The sequence below is a fragment of the Papaver somniferum genome, chromosome 3 (assembly GCF_003573695.1).
Source record: "Papaver somniferum cultivar HN1 chromosome 3, ASM357369v1, whole genome shotgun sequence".
Lineage (NCBI taxonomy): Eukaryota > Viridiplantae > Streptophyta > Magnoliopsida > Ranunculales > Papaveraceae > Papaver > Papaver somniferum.
In genome coordinates, this window is record NC_039360.1 from 11,163,543 (window position 1) to 11,180,319 (window position 16,777).

Genomic DNA, 16,777 nt, shown 5'->3' on the forward strand with positions numbered 1-16,777 from the left:
ACAAAGAGTGCATGTACTGTTTTGATTTCTGGGATTATTGATGCCCAGTATTTGGGAGAAGCATGAGATGCTTTCCAAACAAGCATTCCCACTCCAAATTATTTTCATCACCATTAGAGCTTATCTTGACATATTTTGGCTGAACAGGTAGCAGTGGCGGAGCCAGGCTTTGTGAATGAGGGGGGCTAAAAATTATTTTTTATAAAATGTGTGTACTAGATGGGCTAAATTTTAAAAATTAAGTGGGCTCAATGCAAAATCTGGTATAAATTTAATGGGTTTTTTATGGTGTTGATGATTTTAGGTGGCTAGAGCCGGGGTTAGTCAACCAATAGTCCCATTACTATGGTTTGAAAGGCACAGTTGATGGTCCTGTGATTTGCTTGATTCCAACTCTTGTTAAAAATGTAACTTGGACAATGGACACTGTCTGTGTAGTAAAATGATAAGTTGTTATATAGTAATTCTACTCAATATTTAGAGCTAGCACTGTGGAGGTGTTCATCCCTTCCCTATCCCTCAATTTCCCTCAAAAATCAAAAAATCCAACCCCTATGGTCTCCCAAAGCCTACTCATGTAGGGATATCACCCTCCATCCCTACATGGATGATCACATCTGATCACAGTTGTAGGGAAGGGAAATCACACGACTACTGAGTTGCCGTGTGAAATTCTACTTTACGGAAACTCAGTAGCCGTATAACCGTTGATACGGCTACTCGGTAGCCGTAGCATTTTGCACGGAAACTCAGTAGCCGTTTCGTAGAATTATTTGTTTGATCTTTTCTCGTTGACACCTCTCTCACACCCGATCCTAACCATCCATCATTAATAACGGCTCTATCTTCTCCACCGTCGGATCCCAACGGTCATTTTTTCAAAATCCTCTATAAATACCACTCTAATTCTCTACTCAAACCACACCAAATCAATTTCTTCTTCTTACATCAATTGATTTCTTCACTACAAATTTCTTCTTCTTACATCAATCTCTCCAATTTATTTTTTGTTTACGTAATAGATTTAAATTTTCTTTTGCTCAATAATGTCGGAGACTCAGACGCAAAAAAGGAAACTTAAAAAGAGATTTAGTACTTTGGAAGATCATCAAATTCTTAGTGAGTACATTGGTCTCGGTTATAACAGTTATGAAGATAAGGAAGAGTTTTGGGGAATCCTTTTTATAAAATTTGTGGAAGCTTGTGGTGGGAATAGACAACAACGTATTATAGAAAGCGTTCGTAATCGGTTTAGCAAAATCAAGAGTGAAGTGGATAAGTTTTCCGATTGTGTTGCAAGAGCTAATATAAGTAATCCGTGCTTGGACTCTATTAACCGGGTATGTTATTTAACTATGTTTCATTATAGTTGTTGCATATGTGGTTTCTAAATAGTTTAATTTATGCGTATCTTATTTATGGTTTGTTTACATTGTTGTAGATGTTAATTGCGAAAAGCTTACATTTTGAAATATACAAAAAAAAACTTTGAGGGAGTATGAACTGCTTAAAGATGTTCAGGATGTACAAGTGGGTGTAGCTGAAGATATGGACCAAGCTTCTAATCCTCCCTCATCTCAAGTTCATGGAAATTTCTCTAAATCCATCATTATACTAAGCCATTTAATCCCAACAACATTGTTCTTGTTTGGGAAAAGGATATTCCCAAAACACCAAATCAGAAACCATCTTGCAATCTGCTCCTGTTCAAGAACAGTGTTATCTAAGCCGAGTTTATGGTCAAGAAACGTTTTAATCAAACTCTTCCTGATCTCCTTGCCTCTATCCAGAATTTGAACTTTCAACTCGACAATGTTTTCTTGTCTAACTTCTTGTATTCCATGAAACACCATTGTTTCATCTCCTTTCTTTCTTCTTGTTGTAGATTGTGCGTTAATATATGAGAGCAAACAATCTATGGTTTAGGGAGCAATCTCATGCAGACGTTCCATACTAATTTCTTCCAATGTTATGCGATTTCCTTGCCCAATTGGAATTCCGGTAATTTGAGTGAAGTCTAATGGGGTAAACCCAATTTCAAAACTAGGGAAGTGAAATGTATTGGTGGTATGCCACCACCTTTCAAATATACCAGTAGTTAGGAAGTTGTCTTGTAATTTCGGATAATGTATCTTGAAAATTGAACAAAACCCACAGTCTTCTACATGTTGTCTAGCATGTGGAAATAAACAAACGGCGGTATACATTTTATGAAGTTGGCTTACACTACTTCGATGTTTAAGAGTTAACTGCTTCTCATTTGTCGAGATTGCGATTTTTAGTTTATGATCACTATGTTCTTTATAAGAAACCGGAATATGTTCATTCATAATTCGTTGAAAATCAGCGGAGTACATCTACAACACACATGGACACAAAATCATCACAAAATAATCCATTTTATTCTAAAATTCTACAATGCATATGCATATATATTGTACAAAATAATGTATTAAAGAAGAACAAAATAATAATTCAATCCTAAATTATCCATCCAAATACAATCTCTACGCCAACAATCTTGCCTAGATATAATACCTATTCATTTAATCAACCATCAATCAAAAATTATGAATAATAATACCATATCTATATCAACAATCATTCATAAACAAAAACTACTTTGATTCAATCAACAATATACCATAAATTCAATCAACAATGTGTCAAATGATTAAACAACATACAAGGAAGCTTTTTAATGAACCTAACATCTCCAATTTAATCATGATCATACTGAAATTACATTTAAACCCTAAAATTTGAAACACTCACCGTGAAATATTTAGTTGATGAAACACGAAATTGAAATGGGAAAATGCTTCACCGTATACTAAGGAACAAACCCATTGAATCTTAGCTCTTGAATCGCACCAGAGAGTCTTTAAATCAAAATGGGGTGTGGAGAGGAGAAAAATAGAGAAGAAGAAGAAGAAGAAGAACAAGGAAGAAGAAGAACTGGGGAGCCCGACCTCGCTTCTGAGGACTTAACCCTATGATACGGCTACTCAGTAGTCGTATTGGTCAAGTCAATGAGTTGACTTATACGGCTACTCAGTTGCCATGTAGTACTATTTATACGGCTACTGAGTAGTCGTTTCATGTAGGGAAGGGATGAGGCGCCTCCATAGCAAGCTTGCCTTCCATGTGCCATCCCTTCCCTACATTTGAGGGATAGGGAAGGTATATCCAGCACCATAGTGCTATCCCTTACTTATCATTTTCACTTGAAGGAATCGCCTATGCATGAAGGAGAAACATCCTCCATTTCCTGCTCACCATCAACGTCTTCTAAAATATGATGGTGGTTTACAGTGGGAATAGATAAAGGGGTCGCTTCCCTCTCACCAAGGAATTCAGGATGCTCATGCTCAGGGGTAACAGCCTCAAATCTCTTCTCGTTGGTATCACTTCCTTCCTCTTCAGCTTCAAGCATAAGAGGCATAAGAATTCCTGCTAGCTGAAAATTTGCATTGCTGAGGACAGAAAACAACAGTAAGCAGTTTTTTATTGGCACGAGAAAATTCTTCTGTCAGACAAAACAAGGTAGTAAAGAGTCACTTACCTTCCATACTCATCAACAAGCATACCCTCCATTTCCCTAACAGGATCATCCAACGACCTTTCTATTCTCGAGGGGCGAGGAGAAGATGAACCTATAAAGGGTGCATCAGCAGAATCAAGCTCCTGCATGTGGTGGCAGATGACGGATTCTGGAAGGGTTTTTATTTCAAGCTAGAGTATTAGAACCTGAACCAAATGGAGAAGCAATAAACCATCATCATATTAACCGGAAGGAACTTGAACAATTAAGATCATAAACTACACAGCTTGCTTAGAGCAGATTCCAGTTATTTGAGATAGCTATGTTATGGAAGATAAATTCAAATCAGAGGCTATGTTGTAACGAAGTAGACTTAGTTACAACATGGATGAATCAAGTAGGCTATGTGATGGGTTAGATGTGTCAGCATGGATGTTACAAATGATGTGGCACATTAGTTCCATTGTTTCATGGCTTCTTTAGTAAGTTGCAGCTTAGAAGCCACCTGATAAGCTACAGAACCCGAAATTGACATCTACCAAGAATCTTTGATGACTTGCAGACAAAATAATTCAGCTAACCATGACCTATACAATTTAAATACAAAAACATGAGAAAATCTGTAGGCTGTTACAAAAACATGATTCAGTGACATAAAGCATTAGCCGGACCAGTTGTATCTTAGCATGAATATGGTTGAAATCAAACTGTAAAGATGAAATTTGAATCCATTCCAAATCAAGGAAATTCCACCAGCTAAACCGATAGAAGAATGGGACCAGTAAGGATATGCTAGTTTCCATAACTGATTATTATAGCATAAGAGGAAGCTTTTTTTTCAGAAAGAAACACTATGTCAGGTTCATAAGTTGATACACAATGCATTAGTTGAGTTTTGATGTTCGGACTACGAAAACCTGGCAATTACAATCCAAAAGTTGCATGGTGTTAATGTGGAATGCAAACAAGAAACAATGGAAAGTAAACCAACACAAAAGTAATACGAATAGATTAAACAGAAGCGACAATAGGAGCAGCAATATATAAAAAAGAATTGAATACGGAATCGAAGGATTACCTTATCAAGCCAACCTGAAGGTGCAGTGGTATTTACAGTATAGCAGTCCAAGGTCCAATTGTTATAATGGTTCAACATTCAGTTATGGTAACTACTTTGAGGCTGGTAAGAGTAGTTAGGATCTGCTTGAAAGTCTTGAGGCTCTTCATGAGACGCATTAGCAGCTCTTTAGCCACAACACCTTAAGTCTTGGGGATCTTCATGAGAAGATATTTATGGTCTGAAATGCAACTCATCAGTGAACTTAAAAAACCTTGGGCTATTTTAGGTGATTTCAATGTTGTTTTATCAATTGAGGAAAAAGTTGGTGGTAGAGCACCTTCAAGGATATCTATGACTGATTTTAATGACTGCATCAATTCATGTGAACTTCTTCAAGCTCCTAAGATTGGCCTAGATTTCTCTTAGTCCAATTGTCATCAAGGCAGTCAAAGAATACTATGTAATCTAGATAGAGTTGTATTTAATATGCAATGGTTACAAATGTTTGGAGACTGGGGTTATAAAGTAGGACTCAGAGTTGCATCAGATCATGCACCATTGTGGTGTTTTTTCAAAGTTGTTGTAGTGATAGTGGTAAAAAGGGTTGTTTTAAGACTTGTGAAGGCAATGGATTTTAGACTTAATAAAAATAAAGCAAATTAATTTTCAAAGAGTGATGTCAAGATTTAAAATGGACTAAGGCTCCAGATTCACTATTACTTCAAGTTGATTGGTTACAAAAATATTTCATAATTATTATCTAGCTCTTTTTCCATTAAATCACTTATTAGTCTATAAGGTGTCCAAATATTAAATTGTAATCCTTAAGCATGATTTATCAAATAATTAATTCTAAGCATAAAACATCAAACTGATTCACAACTAATTAAGAAAACCATTTTTATCTATTTTTTTTATTGATCCAAGTTAATTAAATAAAATAAATAATTAAGAAATTATAAAAAGAATTTACCAATCAAACATGAGTGAATAACTCCTCCGTCGCCTCAGTCACCAGGTATTTTAGCCGCTCATCATGTTGGAAAACCTCTCAAAATATTTCATTGATGCTCAAAAGTTGATTACAATGAAGAGAAATGTCAAAAAAATAAATATTCGACCGTACTTTGCAACACACAGGAAGCGTCAGGGAATAACGATAGAAATGAAGTGATGTAAGCACTGTTTCTAAGTCGCGGGAAAGGAATTGGAAATTTTCGCAGTTAAGCGACACCTTTCAACGACTTTCCTGGAGCGTATTTTGTTCTTCGTCTTCAACTTCACCAGCAGAACTCTTCTCTTCTCAGCGTGATTTTCTTTTGATTCTCTCGACTCCTAAACTTTCCCCAAGACTCTCCAAACTTGCTAGCTTCAATTGTACGTGTATTTATAGTGAATTGAGACCAAAAATCCGACCATTGATTGCGTATATACTCTCTTTAATTCGATTATTCCTTGCTGCCAAAAATAGAGAATAATTTCCATTTAAAGAATTCTCTCACGCCAACTTGCTTCCTGCACGCTCCCATTCGACTTATTCACGCCTCAACACTCTTCCAACGCCAGCAGAACTCCCCCATGCACACAAGAACTTCAATTTTGCTCGTGTTACAGTACACGTGCTCTGTTTTGGGGTGTGAATCATACCGAAAATTCCAGCCAAATTTGATCGATCATGTCACCCATACTATGTTCCTTAACCTATATCACATCTCTATACCAAATTTCAGCCATTGAATCGACCCATAACTCCTTCATTTTGACGATCGAAATTCTGCCAGAACTGTTTAGAAATTTCCCGCCAAAATCGTTTCAAATGGGGAAGAAACTGGTAGCCCCCTATCCAGAGTAGGGGTGCGAATAGCAGCTGCCTTGGGGGTGACCTGGGGTGCCCCTTAGTAATTAGGTTACCCCTTATCCAAAAGCGAGAGTTCGAGTAACACTTGTCCTCCGGGTGCCAAAATCAACTTTTCGAGCTGAATTTTCCAAAAATGTTTATTTCCTAAAAATACATAAAAACACAATATTAGTACAAAAATAGAGTTCCAACAATACGGACATTGAGGACAAATTAGACACAAAAATGTTTCTATCAAATACCCCCAAACTTATTATTTTCTAGTCCTCGAGCAAAACTAATAAAAAATAAATAAAACTGAGTTAATCTCGGGAGGGTTTACCAGAGGTGTGCCCACAAAACCATTACTCCAGACCCTAGCTATCTACAACGAACCTTGGAAGGCACTAAAGAATCTCCTTGGTTGGCATACTTATTGACTACAAGAGGAAGTACCCTGATGCGAAATTCCAATTGATGTACACGAGTTTGCACTCAAGCATACTAAAATTCATATATAAGTGACAAAGCTCTACTCAGATAGTTGCACTATGGACATCATATTCGGAGTCAAACTAATCACATGGAAAGATTAAGAGATGGATATAGAAAAACATAGATGGTTTTGATATTTACTAAGTGAACGGCGTTTCCCTATCTGTCTGAAGGCCTCCACCAAAATTAACCTATCATAATGGATTGAGATACTAGTCTGACTAATATCAACACACTGGCATACACAAGGGAACCAGTGGTCGATGACCTAACTCTAGGTTAACACAACTGGCATATACAAGGGTACCAGTGGTCGACTTTATTGAATTTATTCCTTTTGGTCAAATGGTCTGGTCTCAATATTTTTTTTTTTCAACTTTTTGGTAACTACCATATTTTTTTTTTGTTGGTATCTCAATCACTCTGATTCACCCTATCATTGGTAACAACTTGAATCATGGGCCCCACCTATCACTTAGAGAAACATAGTTTAAAAACAAAATAAAAATAGAAGTGAAAAGGACTCAACGAGATATGGTGCAACTATCATGTTATTTCTAACACCTGAGCTCTGTGCTTTTATGAATAGACTCTATACATGTTTCCATCTAATCAGATTGGTTCCTCAACTCCTACAACCAAGATGTTCCCATCCACTTAGATTAGTTAGTGCCATCCTGAATACGCATAAATTTCTAGGCTCTGGAGTTTATTTATTGCAACTAAAAGATTTTCCCATACCCCCAAACTTAAATCTAACATTTCCCTCAATGTTTCCAATGATAAAATTAACAGCATGAACGAGGAGAAATTGTTACCACTTGAAGCAAAAAGGGTTGAGGAAAGATATTACCGTGTTGCGTGAGATTAGGTTACCTCCCAAGAAGTGCTAAGTTTAAAGTCTTCAGCCAGACATCAAATACCTCAAAAAGGATCTTCACCTTCCAAAGTCATATACCAATAGCCGAAAAAGTTGTGGGTCCATAATACCAAATAGAGCTAACACCAATATGTGACAACTGCATTGGCTCAGAAAAATGAACAGAAGGAGCACATCCTCATCTAAGGTTTCTTGCAAGACAGCCGGATCTATCCAGAGCCTCCAGTTGGGCTTCATAAGAGTGTCTTGAAAAATAGATTCATCCGAAAAACGGGTTTCTAATATATGGATTTCCTCCTGAACAGTATCAGGCGGATCAGGTTGTGGAGTCTGAATAGACTCAAGCGATACCTCAGATGCACTAGGCTTGAGTCCCAAGTTAGGGACTTCTACTGGTATAATTGACACTCTCTACCCCCAAACTTAGAGTTTTGGGTGTCTCTAGATAAACTAGTCACAATATTCCTAATTTCTAGACTATCCGGTTCCTGAAAAAGGTCAATTGCTTTCTCTGAGTTATAATCAGGTGGTTCATCCTCTAAATTATTTTGAGGTATACTAGCTATAGGACTTATATGTTTCATATCCTCTATGGTCATCCCTAGAGTTTCCTTATTGTGTTGAAGCACGGTTACTGGCATAATCTCATGATCACTATCCAAATTGGAAGTTATAGGAAAAATCTCAGATGGGCCTACAAATGCATAATTGGGGTCCAACTTAGGAGGATCTTTAGGCTTTTAGAAATAAGGGCTTAAGGTAGATTCGGTAGTTAGTAATGGTTCAAACCTAGATTTCCATCTATCGGTATCTAACATAGGAATAGAATCCAACAGAGCATTTACTTGTTCAATGTTGCTATCATCGTCGAAATCCATGCTAAAACGGGCTAGACAACTCTCTAATGGATCTTCCGATTCGGTGTTTGGTACAGACTTCGGAACTAAGGTTCCTATCATGTTGACCTCTTCAATGCATGTGTCATCTAGCTCAGAGGGTAGCTTACTAATATTAAAAATGTTCAGCTCAATAGTCATATTACCAAAAGACAAATTCATAATACCATTTCGACAGTTAATGATCGCATTGGATGTAGCTAAAAACGGGCGACCTAAAATCACTGGTATTTGGTTCTCTGGGTCAAGGATATGTTGGGTATCTAGGATAACAAAATCCACCGGATATATAAACTTGTCGACCTCTATGAGAACATCCTCGATCACACCACGAGGAATTTTAACGGACCTATCAGCTAACTGAAGTGTCATCTGTGTAAGTTTCATCTCACCAAGTCCTAGCTTAAGGTACACATGGTATGGCAGTAAGTTCACACTGGCTCCTAAGTCAAGCAACGCTTTCTCAACACGGTACTTACCTATTGTACAAGCAATGGTAGGGGACCCTGGGTCTTTATACTTAAGAGTAGTGGTATTCTGAGTAATAGAACTCACGTGACTAGCTATGAAGGCTTTCTTCTGGACACTGAGCTTACGCTTTCGCGTACACAAGTCCTTAAGGAACTTGGCATAAGAGGGAATCTGCCTAATTGCATCTAATAATGGAAGGTTGATATTAACCTGCTTAAAAACCTCCAATATATCATTAAAGTTGGACTCCCTCTTAGTCGGAACTAGCAACTGGGGGAACGGGGCTCTGGGAACAAAGCCGGGCTCATCAGGACCCTCATTGGTCTCTTTGGAGACTCTATCAGTCTCCTCATTTTCTGGCTCATAAGGGTGAACTACAGCATGTTCACTATCAGGCATGGCAACCTTATTGTCAACTTTCTTTCCACTCCTAAGGGTTGTAATAAAGTTCACATGATTGTACGATTTCTATGCTTTAGGATTGGGTTGAGTTTGACTAGGAAACTTACCTTTTTCCCTCAAAGACTCATTTATATGACTAACCTGGGTTTTCAACTCGGAAATAGCCTGAGAGTTAGCCTGACCTATTCTCTTATTTTCTTTTATACCTTGAGCAACAGATTGCTGAAACTGCATAGTGTTACGAGTTAACAAAGCAAGAGACTCTTCTAAACTCATAATATTCTTATCCGAAGGATTCTGAAACTGTGTCGGGGCTGAAGGATTCTTAGGATAGCCAAAACCTGGGGGAGCTTGAGAGTTACTAGACTGTCCTTGATTCTGGCCCTTAGACCAAGAAAGGTTGGGATGGTTTCTCCAGCCAGGGTTATAGGTTTCTGAATAAGGGTCAAACTTCTGACGGTTATCGAATCTAGTGTTTTTATAAAGAGCATTGGCTTGCTCTTCAACAGTATGGTCTTCCCAAAAAGTCTCTATTCTACCACTAGAATGACCTAATTCCAACGCTTCTAACCTTTTGGCTATGGCTGCTATTTTAGCATCTGACTCATAGGATCCTTCTACCCTATTGACATTTCCTCTACTTAGAAGAATTGTTTTCTGGGGTTCCCTATTATTTTCCCATTGTTGGGTCTTATTGGCGATTTCATTCAAAAATGCCATCGCCTCATCAACAGTTTTATTCTCAAACCTACCTGTGCATAAGGACTCAACCATGGTCGTTGTTGAATAGTATAAACCCTCGTAGAGGATCTGAACTAACCTAACCTTCTCTAAACCATGATGAGGACATTGAGAAATTAAGTCATTGAACCTTTCTAAATACCTATATAAAGATTCTCCCTGTTGTTGAGAAAAAGTACAAATTTGTGTCCTAATAGACGATGTTTTGTGACTTGGGAAAAACTTATGTATAAAGACAGATGTAAGTTGTTCATAGGTTTCAATTGACTCAGAATCCAAACTATACAACCAAGATTTGGCTTTATCTTTTAAGGAAAAGGGGAATAACCTAAGTTTCACTGCATCATCACTAAGGTTTTTAATTTTCAGAGTACTACATACTTCCTCAAATTCCCTAACATGAAAATAGGGGTTCTCATTCTCTTTTCCTAAAAAGGTTTGGAGCATCTGTAAAGTCCCAGGTTTGAGTTCATAGTTTGCCTCGGTTTCAGCAAACTTGATACAAGACGGACGAGAGGTCCTAGTTGGGTTCAATAAAGCTTTTAAAGTTGCCATTTCTGGCACTACCAAAGGACTAGGAGAACTTTCTTCACAAAAAGGCAGATTCTCAAAACTGAAGTTTCCAAAAATAGGGCTCTCAAAAGAACAATCTTTGATCTCCCTGCTTATATCAGAAGAACTACTAGGTTTTTCGCTAATCAATCGACCTAGAGTATCTCTTTTCCAAGCCCTATTAACAAAATCGGGCATACACTAAAAAAAAATCAAAAAGAAATAAAAATAAAAATCCTAACAGGAAGGTTCTAGCAATCACACAGCAGACTGACTCGACTTTACCACAGCAAACCTAGAGATTTCTAGCAAACAACAAGCATGATGGCTCACTTAGATGGTTTCTAGACTAGCTTCTATATCTTGAAAGGGAATTCGTTACAATTTAAGCAAACCCCTCTAGAATCAATCCGAGTCAAAGTAAGTTGAATCGAGGCGAGGGAAGCTTAGTGAAGCTTTGATACCCAAGGCCTCACCGCAGTACAAGGCGGCGCAGTCACGCATTCAACTCACAGAAACCGTCATGAACTTCGAAGTATGCTAAAAGAATAACCAATATCCTTCGAAAAATTTTCCTAACAAGCTCGATACCCTATAGGTCTCTTTCTAATCAGATTTTAAAGCTTGGGTTCGCGTTAGGTTTTGTTCTCCTAAAGCAGGCAAGAAGGGAGCGGTGATAAAATTCGAACCCTTATCTTGTTTAGGCCAGGACTTGCCCTTTACTAGGAAAATAAAGACAGTCTGGTTCGTCCTCAAACAATTAGCACCTTAAGGAGTACAGTAACTCGCTTGCAGGGGATTCGCGAGTGTTTCGATTGGACTTACCTCCCGTACCAGATGGGGGATGAACCGTTGTCGTCGACTCGGGCCACGACTCCTATGTCGTGTGCGAACCCGAGGGGCCGAGGTGATATTGTAATCACCGTCCTTCCCTGCACACAGTTTGTATTTAAGGGTACCCTTCCGTAGGGTTTAAAAATTAAAATCCAAATGTCCAGTCCAATTTAAAGTTCAAAAAGAAAAAATAAAATCAAATTACAGTTTTCCTCACACACTCTAAAAGAATTAAAAATTAAATCCTAAAATTGTCCTCTTTTCTTCTCTTTTCGCTTTTCTCTTTAATCTTTTTCCTCTCCAAGTCCTTAGTTTTCACTTTGAACCTGCAAAATAAAGACAAAAAGAAACGTAAAAAGGAACAAACAATTCTAAAAAAAAATAATAAACCTAAAAAAAAATTCTACCTAAGCACAGGTCCGCGTCGGCGGCGCCAAAAATTTGGTGTTTTTTCAAAGTTGTTGTAGTGATAGTGGTAAAAAAGGGTTGTTTTAAGACTTGTGAAGGCAATGAATTTTAGACTTAATAAAAATAAAACAAATTAATTTTCAAAGAGTGATGTCAAGATTTAAAATGGACTAAGGCTCCGGATTCACTATTACTTCAAGTTGATTGGTTACAAAAATATTTCATAATTATTATCTAGCTCTTTTTCCATTAAATCACTTATTAATCTATAAGGTGTCCAAATATTAAATTGTAATCCTTAAGCATGATTTATCAAAGAATTAATTCTAAGCATAAAACATCAAACTGAATCACAACTAATTAAGAAAACCATTTTTATATCTTTTTTTATTGATCCAAGTGAATTAAATAAAATAAATAATTAAGAAATTATAAAAAGAATTTACCAATCAAACATGAGTGAATATCTCCTCCGTCGCCTCAGTCACCAGGTATTTTAGCCGCTCATCATGTTGGAAAACCTCTCAAAATATTTCATTGATGCTCAAAAGTTGATTACAATGAAGAGAAATGTCAAAAAAATAAATATTCGACCGTACTTTGCAACACACATGAAGCGTCAGGGAATAACGATACAAATGAAGTGCTGTAAGCACTGTTTCTAAGTCGCGGGAAAGGAATTGGAAATTGTCGCAGTTAAGCGACACCTGTCAACGACTTTCCTGGAGCGTATTTTGTTCTTCGTCTTCAACTACACCAGCAGAACTCTTCTCTTCTCAGCGTGATTTTCTTTTGATTCTCTCGACTCCTAAACTTTCCCCAAGACTCTCCAAACTTGCTAGCTTCAATTGTACGTGTATTTATAGTGAATTGAGACCAAAAATCCGACCATTGATTGCGTATATACTCTCTTTAATTCGATTATTCCTTGCTGCCAAAAATAGAGAATAATTGCCATTTAAAGAATTTTCTCACGCCAACTTGCTTCCTGCACGCTCCCATTCGACTTATTCACGCCTCAACACTCTTCCAACGCTAGCAGAACTCCCCCATGCACACAAGAACTTCAATTTTGCTCGTGTTACAGTACACGTGCTCTGTTTTGGGGTGTGAATCATACCGAAAATTCCAGCCAAATTTGATCGATCATGTCACCCATACTATGTTCCTTAACCTATATCACATCTCTATACCAAATTTCAGCCATTGAATCGACCCATAACTCCTTCATTTTGACGATCGAAATTCTGCCAGAACTGTTTAGAAATTTCCCGCCAAAATCGTTTCAAATGGGGAAGAAACTGGTAGCCCCCTATCCAGAGTAGGGGTGCGAATAGCAGCTGCCTTGGGGGTGACCTGGGGTGCCCCTTAGTAATTAGGTTACCCCTTATCCAAAAGCGAGAGTCCGAGTAACACTTGTCCTCCGGGTGCCAAAATCAACTTTTCGAGCCGAATTTTCCAAAAATGTTTATTTCCTAAAAATACATAAAAACACAATATTAGTACAAAAATAGAGTTCCAACAATACGGACATTGAGGACAAATTAGACACAAAAATGTGTCTATCACATTGCTGGAAGGTTGTGCAAGTGTGCCAAAGCTAAAAATGCTCCTTTAAGGTTTCAGAAAATGTGGCTAGAACATCCTACTTTTATGGAAGTGGTGAAAAACAGTTGGTCAGAGGAAATTCATGGTGATGTTCCTTATATTTTCATGACAAAGTTAAAACATCTCAAGCATATTCTTAAAAAATGGAATTGGAAAGTTTTTGGTGATGTGAAATTAGAATTCCAAGAAGCAGAAGGCAATGTTAAAGCAAAAATGATACATTCTGTTGCTCATCCTCATAATGAACAAGCTTTGGAAGACTTAGTTGCTGCTCAAAATGAATTTAATTCAAGGGAAGTACAATATAATACAATGCTCAAGCAAAAATCCAGAATTAAATGGGTCAAAGAGGGTTCAGCCAATACAAATTTCTTTCATACTAATATCAAAATTAGGCAAACAAAAAAATTTATTTTGGAGTTGGAAGATGATAATGACAACTTGATTTCAGATCAAAAAAAGATAGCTGATACTCTAGTTGACTTCTTTGAAAAAACATATCAATATCAGGAAGTTGAAGTTAATGATTCTATTCTTGAATCAATTCCAAAATTAATAACTGAAAATGATCAATTTATGCTAGAAGTCATTCCAGAAGCAGATGAGATTAAAGCAGCAGTATTTGAAATTGATGGAGATAGTGCTCCTGGTCCTGATACCTTTTCAGGTATGTTTTATCAAGCATGCTGGAATATAATTCAAGATGATTTTGTCAATGTTGTGCAATATTTTTGGAAAAGAAAATATATTCCAAAAGGTCTCAATTCCAATTTTCTGGTCTTATTACCTAAATGTCAAGGTGCTAAGCAGCCTAATCAGTTTAGGCCTATTGGCTTGAGTAACTTTAGTCTTAAAGTTTTCACCAAAATCTTATCTATGAGAATGGCCAGCTTGATGAACAAATTAGTATCTCCACAACAAGTGGCATATATCAAAAGCAGAAGCATTCATGAGCAGGTACTCTTAGCATCTGAGCTAGTAAATGAAATGAAAATGAAGAGGAGGGGAGGAAATGTCAGCCTAAAACTTGATATCACTCAAGCTTATGATTCAGTAAGCTGGGTTTTCTTATTCAAAGTTCTTCAACAATATGGATTTTCTATAGCTTGGTGTAATTGGTTAAAAGAACTGTTGTCTTCTGCAAAAATCTCGGTTATGGTCAATGGAAGACCAAATGGCTTTTTCTCAATGCACAGAGGTTTAAAGCAGGGTGACCCATTGTCTCTCATTCTTTTTGTTTTGATGGAGGAGGTTTTGAGCAAACGATTACAAAATATGGTGGAGAAGAATAAATTACAACCAATGGTAATAAGGAATGATATTTCTCCTACTCACCTCTTATTTTCTGATGATGTTTTCATATTTTGTAATGGTTCAAAAAAGAATTTGTAAAATCTGTTACTTTTCCTTGAAGAGTATCAAAGATACTCTGGTCAAGTATTTAACAGACTTAAAAGTAAATGTTTTGTTGATGGTTGCTCAACTGTGCAAAAGAATCAAATTTCAAATACCTTGCAGATGGATTTAACTTCATTTCCAGATAAATACTTGGGGGTGATTATTCATTCAGGAAGAATTAAAACAGCTACTGTATGGCCCATGGTTGAAATGATGCAAGACTATTTGGCAGTTTGGAAAGGTAAGCTCTTATCTTTCCATGATAGACTGGTTCTGATCAAGTTTGTTCTGAGTAGTATTCCAATATACAATATGGCTGTATACAAATGGCCATGCTCTGTAATTAAGGAATGTGAAAAAATAATGAGGAACTTTCTTTGGTCTGGTGATGGAGAAACTAGAAAGTTTACTACCATTTCTTGGAAAAGGGTTTGTACTCCTTTTGATGAAGGAGGTTTGGGTATTAGAAGACTTTCTGATCTCAACAAGGCACTATTAATGAACATGATGTGGAATCTCTTAAATTCTAAGGAAGAATGGGCAATGTTTTTTGCAGTTAAATTCAAAGATAAGAATGGACAATGGATATCTCAATGGAAACTTTCTTCAATGTGTCCAGGTTTAAAATGGGCATGGAAATCACTCAAAACAAATATCAGATGGATTATTGGTACTGGACATCATATCTCAGTTTGGTTTGACACTTGGGCTGGTGATAGTCATATAATTGAATCTATTGGTTTCACTAATTATGTCAAAAATAATATTCAAATGAAAGTAACGGATTTATTACAGAATGGTAGATGACAGATTCCTGTTGAATTACAAAGTTATATCAATTCTCCATTACCTAATGTAAGTGGTGCTCAAGATTCAGTCATCTGGTGTGGTGACATAAAGGGTAACTTCTCCACAGCATCAGCAGTAAATGTCATCAGAGTCAAACAACCAAAACTCCACTGGCCTGTACAAATTTGGAAGAAGTTTCTTCATCCTGGAATTACTAGTAACATCTGGAAAATTCAGCAGGGGGTGTTTGTGGATGATCAAAAAAGAGTGATTTAGGGTTATTCTATGGTTTCCATGTGTTGTGTCTGCAAACAAGAGCAAGATAGTATGGAACATCTTTTATGGTTCTGCAGCTTCAGTCTTAAAATCTGGCAATGGCTAGGTAACATCTTTTACTTCTCCATTCCTTCATCTTTTGATAATATTTTTCAATTGGCAAAACACCACAGTTCCATTGTCAAAGAAATCTGGATCACAGCTGCTCTTGCCACAATAAGGGAGCTGTGATTTATGAAAAATAGAATACTTTTTGATAACGCAAAGCCAAATGAAAACGCATTTAAGAGCAGAATTCTAAACTTAGTTTATCATGGAGGTTTTAGAATGAAGGGGACCAGATGGAATCAAGACTATGACACAATTATCCTCAAATTCTTCCATTTAGATCCTAGAAGCACTAAATTTACAACTATTAAAGAATGTTTTTGGGTCAATCCTGCAAAAGGTTTTGTATTGTTTTGTTGTGATGGTGCTGCAGCAGAAAATCCTGGATTGGAAGGTTTTGGAATTATTGCAAGAGACCATAAATGCAGAGTCCTTGGTACTATATTAGGTGGTCTAGGGGTTGCTACAAATTATATAT

The 16,777-nt window shown here is 37.0% G+C and overlaps 1 protein-coding gene across 1 annotated transcript; it reads left to right on the forward strand.

Annotated features, from left to right (window-relative positions):
- Positions 1-13,749: 13,749 nt before the first annotated feature.
- LOC113359008 lies at positions 13,750-15,933 on the forward strand. The gene is made up of 3 exons (XM_026602707.1): positions 13,750-14,395; positions 14,528-15,033; positions 15,247-15,933. The coding sequence occupies exons 1-3, from the start codon at positions 13,750-13,752 to the stop codon at positions 15,931-15,933; spliced, it is 1,839 nt and encodes a 612-aa protein (XP_026458492.1).
- Positions 15,934-16,777: the final 844 nt, after the last annotated feature.

Bases quoted from the DNA above. Each gene is read 5' to 3' on its own strand.
- LOC113359008 (XM_026602707.1), top strand. From the start codon at position 13,750: ATGTGGCTAGAACATCCTACTTTTATGGAAGTGGTGAAAAACAGTTGG. The intron at 14,396-14,527 runs GTATGTTTTATC...CTAAATGTCAAG, and splicing joins TGGTCCTGATACCTTTTCAG to GTGCTAAGCAGCCTAATCAG. The intron at 15,034-15,246 runs GTAATAAGGAAT...AATACCTTGCAG, and splicing joins AGAATAAATTACAACCAATG to ATGGATTTAACTTCATTTCC.